Here is a 21,583-nt window from a genome sequence, read left to right as displayed (position 1 = left end):
TGTTTCATTTATGGAATCAAAATCTTCCAGGGCGCATTCGAAATCCACATGATGTCTTGAGTGCTAAAGTTTTCATGAGGATCTGTACATTAGCAAATAAATAGGCAGTGTAAGAATACAAATATTTGGCTACAGGTGTAGCGGTAAGTAACACAGAGACTGAAGCTACTTTACCTAATAGTAAGAAAAGAAACTGAGTTGGATTTAAAGGATTATTAGATAACAAGTAGTTGGTTCATCATTGTACTAAAGAAGAGACAACCAAAAGGGTTTAAAAAAAAAAAAAAGGCTAATGTAAACACAACCCTCTAAGATATCCAACATTAAGCTGAGAGGAGATCAGACGGACAGATGGAGCACAGCAATTTTCTTCAGTAACTGCAGACTAATAGAACTGAAGTTACATTTTGTCCACTGTAAATAAAGACTGTTGTCCTGAATATTTGCCCTGCAGTAGCAAGGCCATCAGCATCTAGATGCTGAAGTAAACAGCAGCAACCTGACAATAACCAGCCCAAACATTCTCACAAGCCTCTCCCCAAAAAAGGCTCTACTTATTGTCAACATGACAGCACCGCGTATCAGACCCCAGGTGCTGCAGTAAGTACACGAGCTCTGGTAGAGCAGACTTTTTCCACTGGAATTCATAAAAGAAAGCAGTGAATTGAGGAGAGGAGGAATATCCTCTCTACTTGCCAAAAAGTATATACTGCACACAGCCCTGGGATCAGAGGAAGAAAGCCAGGGCCTACCCTTAAACAAAGGCATTTCAGAGGGAAAAAAAAAAAAAAAAGAAAGAAAAAATAGAAAAAGTGTGTGTGTGTGTGTCTCTGTGAGAGCTCAGAGGTAGACCAGTGATATTGCTGAAGGAGGCTGAGGCTGACTAGCAGCAGCAATCACTGTAAACAGTTTGATGGGTTCGTACAGAAACTTTGCTAGAATCAGACAGGGCAAAGTATGGCAGCTCTTTGGTTCTTCTACTGGGATTACTTTCAGTACAAATTGGTGTTTTGTTTTTCACCACTTTATTTTCATTGAGAAGGAATTAGTTGTTTAGCAGTAAATGATATTCAAAGCAAAATGGAAAACTTGCTTCCTCTTTCTGTTGTCCCCTCTCAACCCCCAAAGAGGTAACCATATGGCAGCCTGAAACATCATTTTTGACTTTCTTCAGAATTTATCGAATGAGCTTTCCAGTCATATGGTAGGCAGTTTAGCCAATCTGTTCCTTCTACAATTTACATTCCTATATGAAGAATTTTTTATGAACATCTAAGCCTAACGTGCCCTCTGTTCTCCTGTTCCTGAAACTCATCATTGTATCCTTTTTTGCTTCTGTTCTTCACTGCGCTATTTTTTCCACTCTATGATAGGTTATCTCTTTCACATTCACCCACGTTTTTTCCAAATTCCTATTGATTAGTCTTTATTTGTTTCTCATCCACAAACTTTCTCTTTCTTCATTCCCTCTAGTCCACTTTTCACATTCTTCCTTCCATGTACTTTTTTTTTTTTTTTTTTAATCAGACTTTTGAAATCTGTAGTCCTGTCTGGGTCTACGGTATTATGTAGTTCTCCCAAGACCAAACAAATCAGCAACGTTTTGTGTGCTGCATTTCCTGTCATTAACACAGATATTCATTGTTAAACTAGACTCATTTCCATACATTATATTTTGCCCTGAACTCCATCCTTCAAAGACAATTAAAACATCCTCAGGTTGACCACTACTTCCACACTAGCAGGTATTTAATATCAAGGTTTCCTTCATCAAATGTTTTGAACTAAAAAATTCACCAAATTGCATTGGCTTCAGTAGTTCAAATGGTTCTGTGGTAGTAGGAAAGCTTTCTCATACAAAGAGTGTCACTGTGTCCATACAGCCATGCTCTGTGTCTTCCACCTGCATTTTACTTTGCAGCTGTCCCAATGTCCGGTGATCCTGGCAAACCCATACATGCCGTTAATCTTTTGGGGATTACACTAAAGTTTTGTTTTTCTTCCCGTTCTTCCAATCTCTCTCCATTACTTTCCTCCTCTGTCACTACCAAAGTAGAGACTTGTTCTTTACCCTCCTTCAAAACTTCTGAGCTTGCTGTGACCCCAATCCCCTTCGCCCTTTATGTGTACACTAGGAGTAACAAGAGGCTGCTAAAGAACTGCTAACTTTTTCTCCCTCCATGAGAATTAAGCAGCCTAGAACTAGTGGTGTTGCTTCACAGAGTGATCTTTCCTCTGCTGTAAGCTAGAATCAAGCTAGCTGGGCCACCTAACTTTTTCCCAGTTCTGTCAACAACATAAAAGAAATCATATGCTAAAATGATGAGTTGAAGAAGTTTTAAACACTCAGCAAGAATTCCAGCTGGGATCAGGAGTGTGAACCACATGGCTTAAACCTTACACACCCATTCAATACTGATACACTTCAGAAAGAAGCTGGCCTATATATCCTCAAGTAATGATAATAATAGGTTAGAGAGGGAATAGGTAAGTTTGAGCTGAGCACCATATCTCATCCCCTTTCTGATTTCCAATCTGCCATAAAGCTGCACTGTGAAATCTCAGAGGCAAGTGATAATGAAGTTGAGAGAAAGTAAATAACACCATATACCACAAAAAGAGTGAAGTATAAGATTTTACACCATCTACTAGCCCAAGATGAAACAGCTGCAAAATAACAGGCAGTCTCTGCTAGGAAGAAAGCCATGGAGTGCCTTCTGCACTGATGATCTGAATGTGTACTGAAATATCCAGAAGAATCATAACATTGAAAGCTAGTCTTAGATTCATCTTTATCAGGTTTTTTTTTTTTTTTTTAATAAAAATCCCAACTTTTTCCTTTCAGTGAGAGATATCTCAGCTGAAACTCATAAACCCAAAATAGCCCATGAAGACTGACATGACTATGTTGAACAAGATCACTTGAAAATTCTTTCATTGCAAAACCCTGGAGTCCTGTCTCACACATATCATGTATCAGAATGTTCCCCTTAGCTTTCTAATACAGTCTGCCACTTATGTATTACCACTGAGATGAAAACAAAGTCTCAAAGTGTGCAAGCTTTAATAGCCTTGTAGCTGACAATCTTGCAGAGCAAAAACGGAAGGAAAACTGATTTTTCTGCAACAGTGAATACCCTCAGCCATAGAGTAGACTACAAATGTTAAACCTAAAACCATATCTAGCCAGAAAGCATGTATATGGGGAAAAATGCACGTGTATTCAAAACTGCTATCTCAACTTCCTTGTCCAATTTTTTCATCCATCACAACTTCCTTATAAATCTCCATCTTTTTCAAACCAGAGTAAACACATTTTAATAAAATTTCAATCTTCAAGCATAAGGAAAAGAACAGGAGCTTTATTTAGCCACTTCCCCTGAGAAATCATTTCTTCACCAGAAATAGAAGAAAAATTGTTATTGTAATCTATCAAGCACTCCTTCAAAACCAAATCTCTCTCACATAAAGGACATGGCTTGTCAGCTATGTAGTAGCACAGTATACAGCTTGGAGGTTCTCTCATACGTTCAAATTTTCCACTCCACAGCATTAAATTTAATTACATAACAATGAACTTATGCCCTTATATAACATATTTGCCTGCAGTCACTTTTAACTATCTGCCAGGTATAATGAAATTTCACAAATACTTTTGAAAAGACAGAATGTATCCTGTAACAGTATTATACCTTAGAATAAAAGGGTCTTGAGTTTTGCCACATTAGTATAGAAAAGAAAAAACAGGAGGGAGAGTCTTCAAAGAAAACAGTGCTGACTGCATGTTAATGACAGCACAAACTACTGGGAACAGAAACCTCCCGTACTGTTTGGACAAAAACTTCTGCATCATTTTTCAAGTTTTCTAACTACAATATCTTAAACAAGAACAAATGGATTGTCTTCCTGATGCCTCTACAGTAAGCTGTAGATTTAAATTTTCCCTTTTTTTTTTTTCCATGGAAAAGAGAAAAAAATGAAAAAATAAAAACAAGGGTTTTATATTTTCAACATTATTTAAAAGCAAATGTAAGCACAACAAGCTTTTACTCTGACTAACTTTTGGTAGTATTAGAAATATTAAAAAAAGACAGATGAATATCTTACATTTCAGCCAGATTTGCATATGTATATCCACTAGTGGAAAACTCAGAACTTTCAGGTATTAGAATTTAAAAAGTAAATGTTTTTCAGATCCTATCAAAAAAATCCTCTACCTGATGCACATTATCATGTCAAAGTCCATATACACCAGAATTGCAAAGCCTGTACTCTACACAGTAAGGTTTACAGCAATCTAAATGAAAAGCTGTTGTTGAAACAACACTGATCTCTAACCTTTTAGCAACGGTACCTCAGAGAGGCTTGACTTTCCTTTCTGCTGCCATCCAGCTGAAAAAACCCATGTTGCTTTTGATCTGTGAATCTTAGAGAGGTGCTGCGTCCAAACTTATTACCTGATGTGATAAAATTAGGCAAAAATATTCTAATCTCTAATTAGCAGAAAGTCCTGAAATCTTCTCAGTAAACAAAAATTAGTTCTAAACCATTAATCGCATTTATGCACAAAGATAACACTGTCATCTCTGATGCTTACCCAATCATTGCGTTTTCTTTAATCTGGTCCTCTGTGCCATTTACCATTGGCTCTTGATTCCTGTTTTCCTTCTCTGAAGCATCACTTGAGAGGCCCAACAAAGCTCGTACCCGTTTTGACTTCACATCCAATATCGTGTCAGTGTAGCCCACTTCTTGTAGGTACCTGTAGGAACAGGAATCATGGTAATATTCCATGCATATCTCAGTTGTTTATTCAAATCCATAAATAAAAACTTCTCTCTAAACTCATCTTCAACTCCTTAGCTTGGCAAAGCATGGTGCTGTGCTAATGAAACATGCTAATAAATCATCCTGTACCAGCTGCAGAGGGCTCGTCTCTTGCAGTACCAGTCTCTACAGTCTCTGAGGGAAAAATAAATAAATAAATAAATAAATAAAATCAAAGAGCCTAGCAATCAGAGGTTATACAATACGTTATTCATTCATTTACTAAAATGGATGGAAAAGAACTTTCAATTAAAACATTTACCAGCTTACAAAAATCACTACAGTTGCATATATAACATAGCCATTTTATTCTTCAACACATGGAAACTAAACATGAAGCAAAAAAAAAAAAGTGTCAGATATGTTCCTTAGAAAAACATTATTTAAAGCCTGGAAAACTGAATAAAAACAAATTCTGTAGCTGCAGCTACAACAGAAAAAAAGTGTTATTTATAACACACAAAGCTTGATATAAATTTAGCCTTGCCATTTTCTTATTCGGCAGAATATTCATTTGTCTTTTTGGTACCCGATTGGAAGACGACAGAACCTGACTATCAGCCTAGGGAATGAGGCATACGCACAGAAAGACCAACTTACAGAGTAGAAGGTGCAATATTGATACTGTCTTACTAACAGACCTCTTTAATTTAAACTGAGGGCTGTAACTGAGCAAAAGCACACAAGAATGTGACTAAGTTCCTTGAAAGTGAATAATTCATTAAGGCCACAGTTCAAAAACTGATTTAGTCTAACAGACATTTACTTCAATGACAAAAACTGTGAATTAGAAAATAAAAGATCCCTCTAGGCTAACTTTCTGGTATCAGCATTTTGTGCACGTAAAGCAAGCCAAAATGGAAAAGTTATCCCTCCCTGACCCTACTTATTTTTATTCTAAATAGTTTTAAACAGAATTACTTGTGCGTTTTTTTTCGGTTTTAATTGCTAAAAGAACTGGAAAAAAGTCTCATCACCCAAATATTCTCCTAAGCAGATTGTTTTATCATACTCAGTGAATGGAAAGCAAGCAGGATTAGGTGTTTTTCATTTGACAAGATTTCTCCTTTGAAGTTCTGAAACATTAAAATTTTTTAAAAAACTAGGAAAAGTTGGGCAGAAGCTGAATGAACTCCATCACACTAACTTTTCTTGAAAGAAAATCTAATAGAAAAATCAAATACCGCCATCATCACATTCCATTGCCAGATTCTCTCCTTTTCATTCTTTATTCAAGTCTTTTTTTCAGTACTTACTGTCTTAGCAGCTGTCGCCCTTGTTTCCATATTAGCTGACTGTTTGGTTGGGGCTGAATCTCTGTTTCATTCCCTTCATCTGGAAAAGATTATTTCATTATAAACATTTTTTTCCTTGTCCTATTTTTAAAGATGCCCATCCAATTTAAAAGACAAATGTGGCTTGCCTTAAAATTATTAGAAATGGTTTAATAACAAAATGAAAAGTGTCAAAAATCAATCAAGAAATAAAAAACGCACACAGTATATAATTATAGTACTACCAACACGTAACAAAGATTGTCTGGTACATCCTACTGTATGAGAGCAAGTTCTGTAAGTCACCAGTGTCTTCCCTTCTATCTCACATCCAAGGCAGAAATTCCCAACTTGCTCTTTTTTCTTTAAGGTAACACAATCATATGAACAATCTGGAGTTCTGTATCCACATTAACCTTTCAGTATGATTGCTGCTCATAAAACTTTAAGTTTGAATACAAACATCTTTAACTGTTAATAATATCCACTGCAACAGCTACATGGTATCTATTCACAAGCTTTATTATTCAGCCAATTTCCTTAGTATTTGACCATACAGCATGTACCTGTCAGACCTACCTGCATCAACTTTAAGTTTATCCATATTTGTATTACTTTTGTGGAAGAAAAAAAAAAAATACAGCAGAGTTTGTTTGCTTTTTTAGTGTGATAAGCTGCTGAACAAATTTTCACCACATTTTCCAGAACCACAAATCCGGATCCAAACAACACTGTTCTGTGAAAATACACACAAAAAAAATTCATGTGGCTGTTCTGGAAAAAAAGCTATCTGAAGGCTAGCTACCAACAGCTACATATTTATCACATATACAGTTTCAAACTACACGACGGTTTTGGTTTATTTTTTTGTTTTCCAGGAGAGAGGCTTACAAATATAAGCATATGCTTCCCAAGATCTTGGTCTTGATAAAAGATCTTGGTTTATTATCTACAAAAGGCTCTACAAAACTTGAAGTCCTTGCAGTTCAAACATTAAAGGAGGAACAAAGTCTTGTTGCATAAACAAAAATTAAGAACCAGAAAAACCTGTGGTGTAATCCTATGAATAACCTGATATGTGATATAGGAAAGTTACTCTGCCTTACTGAGAAGCCATTTTCCTTCAAAAAATTGAATTAAAAAAAAACACCAAAGAAGCTGTCAAAGATTAATCAAAATTCATATGGAGATTTTATATGCAATTTTATAAGTGAACCATATGCATTTTATCCATCTCAAACTCACAAATCCATTCAATAGCAAATGTGGGAAATAATCAATTGCACAATGATCTTTTGAACACAACTGAGCACAGCTGGACCCAGTACACAACTGTCAAAGCTCACTCTATATAAGAACTAAAACAACACTGAGACAAATCTGATCTAAAATGTCTTTTGAAAGTGGAAACCTTTCTTCCAAAGGCACTGTTAAGGTTGAAATCATCTACAGGTAAGAATTCTCTTCTGCTTAGTTTCCTCAAAACTGATGACAGCTCATGATAACAGCGGTTTATGGATGAGAACGAAGGGACTTGCGAGCATATAATGGCAGATGATCTCATGAGATAGAGAAAAATGATATCCTTTAATCAGGAGATTAAACTCTTCCTTCAGAACTGTATTACTAGGTTCCCCGAGAGATCATAGAGAAGACCAAAAACAAGGACTCACTTGGAAATCTTCCTAGAAACATTTCAACATTTTTTCCTGACTGGGTAAGGGAAAGTGGGGGGAAAGGACAAGTATCTACTGAGGACAACTCCAAAGGAGCATGATAAAGTCTCCCTCTTAAATCTGCATATTTAATCATTGTAGATTTGATACAGAGTAAAAATGTACATTCCTGACAGCTACACATAGAATGCAATGGGATAGATCAGCATAATGTATATCTAACAAAGTTAATTTCACTAATGTTCACTTTGCAGAAGTAGTGCACTGGCACCAGCTCTGCATGGCAAGCCAGGCCCTGCATTATGCTTTCTCAGCAGAAACCTTGAGCAACGTGAGAAAATACAAAAACAAGGAACGTGATCTTGGCATGATCAGGACAAAGTTTATTTGTGGCCCAGATATAGATGGGGTCTGCCACTTGAGTAACACCAGATTAAACTATTTCTTCAGTTCAGGAAATGACTTTGATATGAATAGGAAATAAAATTCCTCAAAATTTCATTCATCTTGGACAGGAAAAGCCTGGTGTAAAATTTCATCAGTTGGCCTTTTCTTTTTTTTAGAACACATTCTGAATCCAACGAGACAAAGAGTTAACTATGACAGTAAATCTGGCCATCCCTTTCAGAAACCAAATTACAAGAGTTGAGGTCTGCAGACTGTCTATATTCTTCCCTTATGTATTGGTGGTTCTGGTTTTGTTCCTGTAGAAGAAGTATCAGGGGACTGAGATAAAAAAACAAAACAAACAAAAAAAATCACCTGCTATTTCTCTCCTCCTTCTCAAGGGCTTGACCCACACCCATAGTCTCATACTCCCCCCCTTTTTTTTTTTAATGGAGGAAGGCACAGGAGGTAGAGGGAAGGAAGAAAGGAAGTAATTTTACTTCCTAATACCTCCTGTTCAGGGCTTAAAAACTATTTTTCTGAAGCAGGAGATGCAAACTCTGGAGAAACAAGTATGCTTTCCAGAAATTGAGGTAAAAAGTTGCCCTGTCACAGCACATCACTGAAGTTTGCTGCATGCATTTCCAATGGTTTATAAATAAATTCCCTAATCTCAGATTCTCACTTATTTTTAATTTGTACTCTCATTTTTTTTCCTGGAATCCAGTTGAGGTAATTAAACAATCATATAGTATATACTGCATGTTCTCTGCTGTTAACTTTTTCATCTGAAGAATTATTCATAAATAAAAGGATTCTTATAGCTATAAATCCAGTACCTCCCTGTTCCAAAATACTCATTCACATGACTTAGGAAGAAAAAGATCATTCTCTCCAGGAGCAATAAGGGTTTCTTTTTCTTTTCTTTTTTAAACTAAACTCATTTGATTTATTAAGAGACTTTTAGAGCATTATATATATTTCTGATTTTAGATATTTTTAATATTCATTCTACCATTAACGCTCTTAAGAGGCGTAACAAAATGCATTGTTAATATTTGCATCTTATAACAGTAAAATATGACCTTCATTAATTATGTCTATTTCCACTATTTCCATTAAGTGGCTTATTTTATCAACACTATCATTTCAGCACTTGCACAAACCATAGTTAAGCTTTTACATCAGCAATGATCTCATTTTCAATAAACTCTTACCAGAATCATAGTTTGGTGGCTTCATATCTCCCTGATTCAGTTCTGTGCCATATTTTAATTTGTGATATTTAGCCCTGAAAGAAAATAAAAGAAAAAAAGAAAAATAAAAACAAGGGAATCTATTAGCACATTTAAAGGATATCTGTAGATCATAAATGTCATTTGTCCTCACTAAAAAAAGCCACTCCTTCCTTCTAGGCTAGAGCAAAACAAAACAAAACAAAACAACAAATTAAAAAAAAGGAAGTAATTTCAGCAGAACTTGAGATATGAACTTCTTTGCCTAATTACTTTTCCCAAAGGTTGGCAAGTATTTGCAAAGTGAATAATGATAAAACACACAGACCACTAGATACTAGATTTTACAGAATGTTTTTGGTACAGAAAAGGTTCCTTCCTCATGGACATGTGCTGCTCCTTGCTTCTCCCATTTTCTTCACTGTCACTCAACTACTAAATGCCTTTGTTTTATTCTTCAAAATGCTATGCTTTTCATCAAAAGCAAGCTCTCAGTAAGAACAGTTCTAAATTAGATTCTAGCAACCACAGAGGTCCATCTATAAGTTTCTCAAAGCTGCTAAATTGCTGCCTGACTGAGTTTGAAAATGGAGGGTTTTCTTCCAAAAATATTTAGCCTACAGAAGTAATATTGTAATAAACCCCACAGATCATGCTATATGATGAAACCAAGAGTAGCTACAAAAAAGAGAAAGGCCTTTTGATTTGAAAAGCTTCATCCTGCAGAGTCAGTGCCTATAGACTTTTAGGCACACAAAATAATGCCACAGTAGTATAGCGTTACAAATGCACTCATAAGTCATTAAAAAAGATTCATCACAATAAACGGAAGTCTTTAACACAGTAATAGAGAGAACAACCAAGGCAAATAGAGCCTTGTGCAATTTCTCTGCTGCTTCCTTCTCTCACACTCACAATGACTTCTGACTGTTTGATTAATTTCAGCCAAAAATGAAAGCTTAGAAGACTCAAAAAAGACTTCCACAGAAATTCATAACTGGCTAGAAAAGCGGCACTTATACTAGTTCCTACCTTGAATAGGAGACAAGGAAAAAAAAAAAAAAATCAGGAAATACTTTACATTCAGCTTGGCAATAGTGAAAGGACCAGCTACCACGCACACACACACGCAGCTCCAATGCACGTGTACTGAGCCAGGGGGAAGGAGAGAAGGCAAGAGAGGCAACAAAAGACAAAAAGAAAAAAGAAACCCCCACATAACCCAAGTGAAGAACAGGTTTCATTAGTTCCACTATTCATAAGGGAACTCTTCTGCTTTCAATTTGTTCCCCCCCCCTTTTTTTTTTTTTGTTAAAGTTACTTGCTGTGACACTTCACAGTTGCATGAGGCAAGAAGTCCCACTAAATTAGAGCAACTATATCAAGAGTGACTGCAGATAATGCTATCAAGTTACCTGCGTCTCTTGACTGCTTCTGGGATACCTTCATTACATTATTGTTTTGTTTTGTTTTGCCTTTTCCTATTTCATCAAGAAAGCTCATTACTTCTAATGAAATGGTGGTGAGAGAAATGATGTTTGGTAGTTTTTCTGCTTCAGTATTGACAGTGCCAGTTTCCTACTGATCCAGCTGCATTTCCATTAAAATAAAGATTCCATTTAATTCTGGATGAGAAGAGTAAGTGCAGACTGAACAAAAGCCTCTCAGGTGCAGCCACAGAGATAGAGGAAGGAACCAACTTCCTCCTCAAGAGTTGGAGCACTAAGCTCTAACCCAGCTGAACAGCAGCCAGGGAGGAAAGCAGAAGGGACGCACTCAAAAGGTACTACTAGTGGCAAGCGAAGGGAAAAACACATTTTGGTTGGTATAGAAAAGAATAACCAAGAATAGAACAAAATTAAAGTTGGACACCCAATTTAAATATTTAACTTTCATCTTTCAATTATCTGTTTACTACATCTCGCAAGGAGAGAGCCGTTACCCTGTAGGCACTTGTTTTTTTACAACTCCATTTCATTATTCTTAAATTATACTGATGCTGCGTATGCTTTTTTTCTCCCACCGTCATTAATGAAAAGGAATGACTAATCAAGAACTAACAATCCCCAGTCTGTCACTAACCTAACTCACCAGCTCTAAACACTACATTTTGTCAAATACTTAAAAGTCTTTATGCAGTTACCAATTCAAGTGACACTAATATTTAATCCATTTTAACTTTATCTTGCAAAAATGAGCAAATATAAACACTTTACTCAAACCCAAATATGTGACCTATACTGTGCTGTACTCCTTTCCTCCAGGTAAATTCAGAGAACAACTAGTTTTGTGGCATGAAGCATTTGCTTTTAGCTCATGGTTCTTATACAAAAATCACATTATCCTCTATTCATTCACCAATTTTCTTATCAAAGTTTGATTAATAATTTTCAGTCTAAAAACCAAACGAAAACATTTGGTAGATTAACTGAAAGGGTCATTCCTTACACTTTTCCTATTCTTCAAATCTCTCCCAGTTTCCAAAATTTCTTAAAAAAAAAAAAAAGTAATTCTGCAAGTCTGTAACTTTTTTTTTTTTTTTTTTAGTTTCTCAGTATGTTTATTCAAATTTGTTAAATTTGCCAATGGTCCTTTTTAAAGTTCTTAGGGGGTGTTCCCTTTAAATCAATAGTAATATTTTGTGTCTGTCTTTGTACTAGTATTTTCCCCCTCAGTTACATGCATTATAAAATCAGTTCAGAAAAGTGAGATTATTCATTCCATCCACATCCTAATCTAATAGTAGTGCAGTTTTTTTGAACTGGTTCCTCCCCCTAATGGAACAGTTTTTAAAGCCTTTGTTATTCTTCCTTACTTCAAAAGGATAACCTAGATTATGTAGTCTTCTACGTCTCAGGCCCTTAAATTTATTTCATGACTAAGGTCATCTAAGGTTTCATCCTTTAGAAGATTTAACTTTGTGTGTCACAGGCAGAGACCAGTAAAAACAGAGACCCAACTAAAGCATAATGTCCTTGCAAAGGCAGACAATTGAATAACTGACAACCTCAAAAAGCAATCCTTATTTTTAACATTGCAGGGAAATTATAAAATAAAAAGCCAAAGACCTTTGCCTGCAGAATGTGACAGAAAATTCGATGCCAAACTCAAACTGAGAATTCATTAGTATGAATTCAAGTATCTGAGCAAGACATCAGCTAGATGTGAAACAGGATCATGAGTACCATGTCAGAGTACCTGACCTGGTGAACCCATCTCCAGCTGTGGTCAGCTTCTGAAGTTTAGAAGAAAATGAAAAAATTAATATACTTAGCTAACAGTGCATGAGGGAAACAAATTTCTGCACTCCTGCAGGAAACAAGTATGAGATTTAATTTTAGGAACTTTCTTATGGCAGAGTTGGAAATGTCACACGTATGAAAGACAATCTTTTTCTTTCTAAATATACTAAGGAAAGAGATGAACTGAAGGATTCAGACTCTAAGTCCAGAATGGAATCTTGATAATTCAGTTTCACATATTGCAATCAAAGGCTAAGAAATTTCTCACAGAAGAAATTTATATATACTTGCTTAATATATCTTATTCCTGTAGCATTTTTTTAATTTTTGGAAGAACTAGAATTTGTTATATTTTGTTCATTTGTTTATACTTATCTATTTCTATACAATCAAATCTCTTCCCCACCTATCATGTTTAATTTCTCAGTTTTCCCAGAAATCTTATATTCCAAGTATGAACAGCTTGAATTTGACCCCCTACAGTTCACACTGAACTCTAGTTCAGACATCTCAGCCATGAGATAATTTCATATCAAAACTAAGCACAACTACACTATTTTTTTCCTGTAAATCAGTATTCAGAAAAATCAAAGTTCCTCCAATCTTGTTATCATCCAGTCAAAAATAAAAATGATGGGTTTGGGGAGGGGTTTTTTTTGGGGGGGGGCAGGGAAGGAGGGAGGATGAGGAGGGAGAAAAATCAGAATAACGTGCTTCATTAACTGAAACTTGTTCAATCTTGATGACTTGACTTCCATTTCTGAAAACAAAATCTGAATTATCAACTGTATGCAGAAAATGAAAAATTACTTGAAAGTAACTAGCTTGAGGACACACAGCTTTATAGGAGTCATTTACCATCTGAAAATTGGCTTTGCCAGTTATTTGGAAGAAAGCTATTTTTGGATTGTCAACAATGTTACCAGGTAGATGTAGTTACTAAGGTAAGGATGAATATTACAATTGCTCTGGCTGTTGCACTTCATTACATAACTCATCTTTTTTTATTATTTTCTTTAAACCATGTGTCTTCTATGCAAACAGTGCATGAAGACATTCAATATGGCTACTGCGACACTTGAAAAGCTGCTGAAAAAATTGCTAACGGCTTTCATCCTTCTAAATTTCCTACAATTGAGAGCAATGAAACTCTTCTGAATACTTTGCATAGAAACAAATTTGATTACAATCAAGAAAGGCCACTATTTCTTGGAAATATCTGTCATCAGACCTGAAGCATCTGATCCAGCCGTGCTGAGGGAGCCTGCCAAAACATCCGTAGAAGATCTAGGAGTCGCTGCCAAACCAATAGACGTAAACAAGACAGACTGCCAGGAACAGCACTGTGAGATATTCTGCACAGGGGAGAAGGCGCCAGCCTTACTCTGATCAGACACACCAGTGCAGAAAACAACATAAAATTAAATCAAGTGTTTCTAGAGACATGGCTCAAGAGTCAAGTTCTTAGGTTAAAATATGTTAAGACAGGAAATGAGCTAGACTAGACTACTAAATTAGACATGTACTTGGGAGAAAGAGTACTATATTTCAGTTAGCTCCTGAAAACCCAGAGGAAACAATGCAATTTACTGGTGATGAAGTAACTATCGATAAGGTAATAAAAAGTAACCCTGAAGTATGAACGACAGACTTACGCTGCGATCTACTGGATGTTAACAAAACTACATCAAAACTGCTGTTGAACAAATGATAATGCTTAATAATTAACTACCTCCAAATTCTTTTCTATTTAGTGTATTAAGACTCTTCAGCAGAAATAAGTGCGTTTCCAGACACAAACAATGAAAAGGTAATCTTATGATGACTGACGTAATGACTGAACATTACAGTCAACTAAATTTGTCAGAAAAAAACAACAGGATGATTCCTAGTAACCCTCATTTTCTACCTCTCCCACTATAAAATTACATAAGTGCCATGAAATAGAGAACAATAACTGCTTGCAAAGTTTATTATTTATAAGGATTGAAAAAAAGAAGTGCTAAACACCCACCACACAGAACAGCAGCTCAGAAAAGCATGTATTTGAGAAAAACAATGTCACTAATTTCTTGCTCTTGGTTTCCTGAGGGTGCTGCCAACACACACTCCTGTGGGTCACAATTTGTATATTCTGTCCCATAACTAATCACCCATTTCTTTCATCTAGCTAAGAAAGATTTGGTGCACTGCGAGGGCAGGGCAGAAATGAAAGAATGCAGGAATGTTTCCTTGCCCTCTCCCACATGCACCACCCTTTGCAAACTGACCAGAAATGTTTTTCTCCTACCTTGTAGGACCTCATTTTTCAACTCTGAGATGCCCAGTGGGACCACTCAGCATCCAAACTGACTACTGGCTGACCAGGCCAATGGCTGATTTAGGAAAATGTTGGGAAAGAGAGCAGTGCTTCCAAGATCACTATCTTGCCATGTCTTTAAGTATCAAGCAGGAACACTTGTTGGGAGACGTTCCCAGCAGAAATACAAGGCTGTTTCTCCAGTAACTGGCAAACAGAACTCTTGTTTAAAGCCACAAACTGTTATAAATAGCTGTCTTCAGCACACACCATTCACAAGCATTAGATTTACTTTAAAAAAGGATTGCACACCCATACAGGAACTGTCAAACTAGATCAGACCAGCTGACTGCCTAGTTTTGCAACCTGAGTAACTGAGGCTAACACCATATATTGCAGAAAAAAGTGCAAGAAAAATAAAAGATGCATATGTAAAAACTGCCAATAAGAAATCACAGGGAGTTTTTCCTTAATCCTGACAGTGACTGTTTGCATGCTGAAGCATTAGGATTTCAATGCCTAATTTACTGTGGATCTTACTGAATGCAACTGATGGACATTTTTATTATTGATACAGAAGTCTTTTTTTTTTTTTTAATCTTGCAAAGCTCTCAGCCTCTCTAATAGTGCAAGGACATGTATTTATGTATTCTGATAATTTTGCATAAATTACTTCCTAATTTAACAAGATTACAACTTTGAAATATTAGAGATTTCTCTAAGAAACCAGGAAGAACACCCTTATTTTTGAAATACAAGAAGAGAAATATTATTGTATTTGTACTCCTTAGAGCATATCTTCCATTGCACAAGAACATGCTCCACTGCCCCCTGTCTTAATTTAGAGTAACTCTAACCTTTATAATCACTCCGCAAATGTAAACCTTGCCATGGCTAGAAACTGCCACCTCCATTATGCATACATTCTGTATTTCCCTATGCTATTTGATATAAAATCAGTGCCATAACAATGCCTGGGCAAGAAGGGTATCTGCCTTAGGTGTTCATCTGACAGCCCCCTGAAGGGAAAGCAAGGATGCTGGAGCCCTGAGGCTACTGCCATCCAGAAAAACGGGTGCAGCTCCATGCTAGTGGGCTGAAGTGGTAGCTGCTGGAAAGAGCCAACTTGGATGGGGTAAGGCATGTCTCAGGTGCCAAAGTAACCCATATAAGATGACCAAACCTAAAGACAATACAATACAGTGATGAGATACAGGACTGTTAAGAGTCCTTTTTTAATTCTCTAGCAGCAATACCCTATTCTTCATTACTGTACATCTCCCATGCTATTTCTAGTAAGACAAAATATTTAAAAGACTTTAAATTTAATTACTATTTTATCTAAAAGAAGTAGGGATTATCTGATGGGAAAAATGGTACATAAGTAATGGTTGCTTTGCAATAGTTTTATGAATATATTCTTTAGTCAAGCATTTTTAAAAGACATTTTACGAGAAACCCAGCCCTAAAATAGATCAGGCGAACAGAAAGACTTTTGGAAACATTGTATAGGGGGGGGGAAAAAAGGGGGGGGGGGTTGGCTTAAAGTTGAGAATAAGAGAGTTTGCATAAGACTAAAACAGTAAAGTAGTAGGCTGGAAACTTCTGCTGAAATTCCTATGAACTAAGAAACAGATATTCAAATAACTGATAAAACACAACTCCTTCCTCACACAGGTAGCCTCCAGAAGATATTCCTGTACTGTCTATCATACAGAAAAGGGTAAAAACTTAGCAAGATTAAAAACTAGTAATTACTATACTCAAGACAGTTTCAGCTATTAGATATTATTAAACAAAGCTAGCACTTCGAACAAAGGGAGAATACATGGTAAATCTGGGGTATAAACTATACAGTTAGGTGGAATCACCTAACTGAAAGAAAATATTCATCACTGCTAAACAGTTTGGGTTTTTTTAAATACATTTTTGGGAACCATATTATGTTAGCTATTGTTTCACCAGAATACAGAACATTCAGACAATTAGCTTTATTTAGTGTAACAATTCCCATTTAAATTGTTGTCAATTTGAGATCTAAATGTACACAGAAGAAATATTTGTTTTTATTAAATATAAAAGCAAAAGTATCCATTTTCAGAATTTCTGCATGGTGAACTCATTACTAAAGCAGTTGTACCTTTCTTGCTTAAGCGCATATTCCAGCATTTTGATTCTCCGCACTAGATCCTTCTTCAGATTTTCTTGTCCCTTCCTTTCGCCCTGAAGGAAGGCAATCTGGGCCTGCAAAAGACAGTATTCGACTTAGAAAAACTCAGAAGGTAACAAACTGTTTCCTCAAAACCATTGCACATAGCTCATAAGTGTTATTTCTTTCATGAGTTGTTTTTGTTTGATTTACAAAGTCCAGAAGCAGTTGTTTTCATAAACATTAAACGCTTAAACTGTTTGCTCATTACAGATCCAAAAATAATATAAGGATAAAGAAATGCAGCAATTTGAGTTGGACGGTGTTCATTTATTCTCTAAACATTCAATCAAGGATAAGGAATAGATATAATAAGCATACAAAAAACTTCAGCAGACAAAAGCATTTACCACCAATATGCAGGGAGAAGATGGTAAAGTAGTTCTGCTTACTAACTAAAGTAGTGTATCATTAGTGTACTGTTCTATAGATAAATTAGATACATGATACTAGTAAAAGAACTGAAGTACAGCAAGCTGAGCTAAAAATAAAAAACAGTTTGTAACAGACTGCCAAGCATTCATTGTAATACTTACTGAAATTGGTTAAAGAAAGCTCTCCAGAAATAGCGAGGAAAAAAAGGGAAAACAGGGAAAGGTATTTTGGTCAGGGGAAAGAGGAGAGAAATGGCATAGAGGTAAGCAGAAGCCCAGGGGAAGACAGACACCTAACCTTTCTTGACTTTCAGTAGAAAATAAGTAATTCGTTGCCTTCGAAAAATCTCCTTTAAATAGAAAATGATGATACATGCAAGATACTCAATCATAAAGGCAGAACTACCTGCCTTTGTACTTGATGCTTAAATCAAGTCCATTAGAAAAACGTGGGTCCTTGTGCTTTCACAACTCATGAAATCCACATTTAGACAAAAATACCTATGGGCTGTCACCACTTCACCTCTCAGCCTCACCGGTATTGCAAGCTGCCTGCCATTTTCAGTATCGGCAGCTTTCTGTCACCTTTGTAGATCAGTCTCTAAAAGTATCTACCCTATTTCTTGAGAAGCATCAACAGGATAAAAGACTGCTGGTCTAGAACATCAGATGTTGAATGTGAAGACCAGTAAACTTTTCATTCATATAAACTCACATTTTGAGATTGCAGCTCTAGAAGCAAGCTTGGTGTTTTCTGCAGATACTACAGTCTGCACCAGCCTCTTAGGGAAAGCTTGTGAGAAACAAATGGCAGTATCCTTTCCTCATCTGCCATATTCTTGAGAATAGTCACCAGATGTCTTTTAAAGTCAACAGAGACAGACAGATACCTCTAAAGAACAATTCATTTGATTTTAGATTTTTACCCAAAGATGAGGAGAATAGCATCTATAAATGCCATTTCCTCTCCAGCAACTATAAATGGAAAGCACACAAACTAACTCAGTTGAACTTTGGATATCAGGCCAGATGAATCTCACTCCAACAGGTCATTTGCAAGTGACCACCTATAGCAGCTGCTCTAAAACATGATACCAACTAAAGTAATTGCACTGCTCAAATACTGCCAGTAATGAGATACCTGAAAAATCCTTAACTACCAGTCACCAACTACAGCAGCCAGTTCAGGGCAAGTGAAAAACCCTGGCTGCCCTCCAATGAAGTCAGTCTTCACCTTCATTTGTGGAAATGTATTTGGCTTCCAGAACAACCTCAGCTGAATCAAAGGAATCAAAGGAATTTGTCTTTTAAAGGGCCTTTGTCACCCTGGCATCGAGCTTCTCCCCACTTAACACTCAAACTGGGATGAACAAAAACTGCAACTGAATTCTAATGCTCATTTTATACTCGGGCATAGGGAAACACAGTGCTGGTTTTGGAGCCATTACTTCCTACACTGAAAAATTTAACTGTGCAAGAAGCATTTCAATTTAACAAGGTCACTATTCCTCTCAGTAACAAGACAAATACTCAAAGCCAATACTACTGACTTTGTAACAGCTCTACAGACACCCAGATTACAATGCTTACACTAGGTAATTTTTCTGCCCCTGTCTCCAGACAGGCCCAGTAGAAAGAAACAAGTGCCCTTCTAACCAAGAAAGTGAGATAACATCAAAGCATGCTGGGAAAAAAAAAAAAAAAAGCAGAATGTTATGTAAATCCTGGAATGTAAAAGATCATCCGATGACATTAGGACACAAGCTAAAATGATCTACGATGAGACCTGCTGTCTGCAAGCAATTTCTAGCTAAGACAGAACTGACTGCACACACTGGAAGGACTTATTTCTCTTTGGCAGCTTGGCAGTGACAGCCAGCAAGGGCCTGGCTCATGCGCCAGTCTCACCAAAGGGCAAAAACGAACAACTAGCAAAGTTCTGGCATTTTCACGAGAACAACTGAGCTTAAACTCTTCTCCCATTGCTAGCAGCCTAGACAAAGGACAAAATGCAACTTCTTAGTCGTCTTTACAACTTACTTTTATGAGAGACAGAAATGCACTTGATTAAATAGGACTAGTATACACCCCCTTGATGCTGAAACGAGCAGTCATTCACTGCAGGCTTCTAATATAGGGAAAGCCTGGTTCTCCGTCTGGTTTGACTAAACATATGAGAACCAAAAGTTAAAACTATTATCAGAAAGTTCTTACACATGTAAAATAATGAAAATAATGTTCCTAACTCTACCTCTGGAGAAAAATCATCTCTATCCTAAGATTCAGCATGAAGGAATAGGATTGTCTTGTATCTCCTTGGGGCCACAAGAACACTATATGTGTATATATATATATATATATATATATATATAAAAAATACAATATATAACATTATATATATTATACAGGAAGGAAGACAACTGGAAGAAATATTAAGTGATGTTTGGACATCTTTCATCTTCAGCGATATGCCAATGATGTTACTGACATCTTGCAATTTTTCTTGTTGCTAGACTTCCAAGAATTCCTTGTATTTGTTACTCAAAAAGTATGCAGCAGCAACAGCAGACTGAAATTAATGATGCAAGAGTTGTCTGTCCAGTCCTACACAAGCTTATCGTCAGGATCTTTCAAGGTTACTATATGCTTTACAGAGCAGTAGTTTTATTGGCAAGTCAAGAAATAGACAAGTGCTCCACAGGGCTCGAGAACAATTTATGCCCTCTCCATGGAGCCTGTGAAGTTTCTAGCACAGTTTGCCCATGCTCCTCTTAGAGGAGAACACTTATGTCCAACACCCACTATTTTTCAGTGATTCTGGCTCTGAAAATGTGAATGCTTTCATTTTGTTATTTTCATAACACACAAAAATAAGGGGACTGCTCCTCCTCTTTCTCACAGGACATTAGCAACCCTTATCCTCCATTTATACAAGTACTCAGTAATTACAATTATGTAAGCCTCAGTGGACAACAAAACATAATTATGTATGTAGGCTCAGAGTTTTATGTCACTATTAAAAAAATTCTTAATAATACTAAGATTAAATTATAATGCACATGAGGACAGCATTAAGATAATAACCGAAATCTTACATCAACCACAATATTGTAACAGTCTACATCAAAAGTGTATTTCATTCTTTGCCATGTTTGGCAATTAACTGAAAATGTGCAGAGGAACCTGAATATTTATACCATAAATGAAACAATTACATTTTTTCAATTTTCGGTTATATATTAATGTACTGAATTTATATATTGAAAATGACAAATGACAGCATTTATAAGTCTCAAAAATAATTTAGAAATAATCCTAAATTTATCATCTCCGAACCTAGAAATCAAAATATTTGGCCGATGCCCAGATAAATGTCTGTGCAAACATTTAAAATGTAAGAGGTCAGAGTGTTAACATGATGTAAAGTACAAGTGTACACCTAGCGTTTGCTTACAATTCCACTGCAAGCCATAAAATTTTATTAATAAATTTAGACTGCACGGACAGCTTCCCACTACGACAGCTTTACTGCAAGTCAAACAGTAAGTGTGAACTACCTGACACAATCAGAGACCAAAGGAGGAACACTTTAGTTTTGAATAATCTGTAAGGCTGCTTTACACTCGTGCTTTGGCCACTCCTGGGAAGGTTTACCAAAAATTTCAAGAATTCACAAATATGCCCAAAAAACAGATTTTGTGACAACTGATCGTCTAGCTAAGAAGGTTAAATGCATCAAACTTGTGAGCTAGTCATCACAAATCTAAGCAGCCTATGGGGGTCATGCAAAAAACACATACTGTTCCTTGCCTTATGGGTGGGGTACCTAGTGTCTATAAAGTGCTCGGGCCCTGCTGGCTCAGCAGCGAAAAATCAAGGTGGCTTTAACCTCCAGTTGATTCCAAATTAAACGCTAGAAGTTACTGCATTACAGCTAAAGCTGTGAAATTAAAACCAAGAGATTTGAGAGGAAAAGAATATTAGGATGCCTGGAGAAATCTATTTCAGCTACAATTGTACAGCCTGATTTTTTCATTTGATCTCACTGAAGATTTTTGTA

At 36.3% G+C, this 21,583-nt stretch overlaps 1 protein-coding gene across 1 annotated transcript in view; it reads right to left on the bottom strand.

Annotated features, from left to right (window-relative positions):
• STRN (striatin) overlaps positions 1-21,583 on the bottom strand; it is a 67,742-nt gene that overhangs the window by 36,426 nt on the left and 9,733 nt on the right. The window contains exons 2-5 of the mRNA XM_067293286.1: positions 17,081-17,184; positions 9,382-9,455; positions 6,084-6,162; positions 4,598-4,762 (exon numbers count right to left, since the gene is read on the bottom strand). Of these exons, the coding sequence (XP_067149387.1) occupies positions 4,598-4,762; positions 6,084-6,162; positions 9,382-9,455; positions 17,081-17,184 (422 nt within the window). The remainder of the gene's footprint in view (positions 1-4,597; positions 4,763-6,083; positions 6,163-9,381; positions 9,456-17,080; positions 17,185-21,583) is intronic.

This window comes from Apteryx mantelli, chromosome 3, assembly GCF_036417845.1.
Source record: "Apteryx mantelli isolate bAptMan1 chromosome 3, bAptMan1.hap1, whole genome shotgun sequence".
Classification (NCBI taxonomy): Eukaryota; Metazoa; Chordata; class Aves; order Apterygiformes; family Apterygidae; genus Apteryx; species Apteryx mantelli.
The sequence above is the reverse complement of the archived record's forward strand: the minus strand, read 5'-3'. Positions and strand labels throughout refer to the sequence as shown.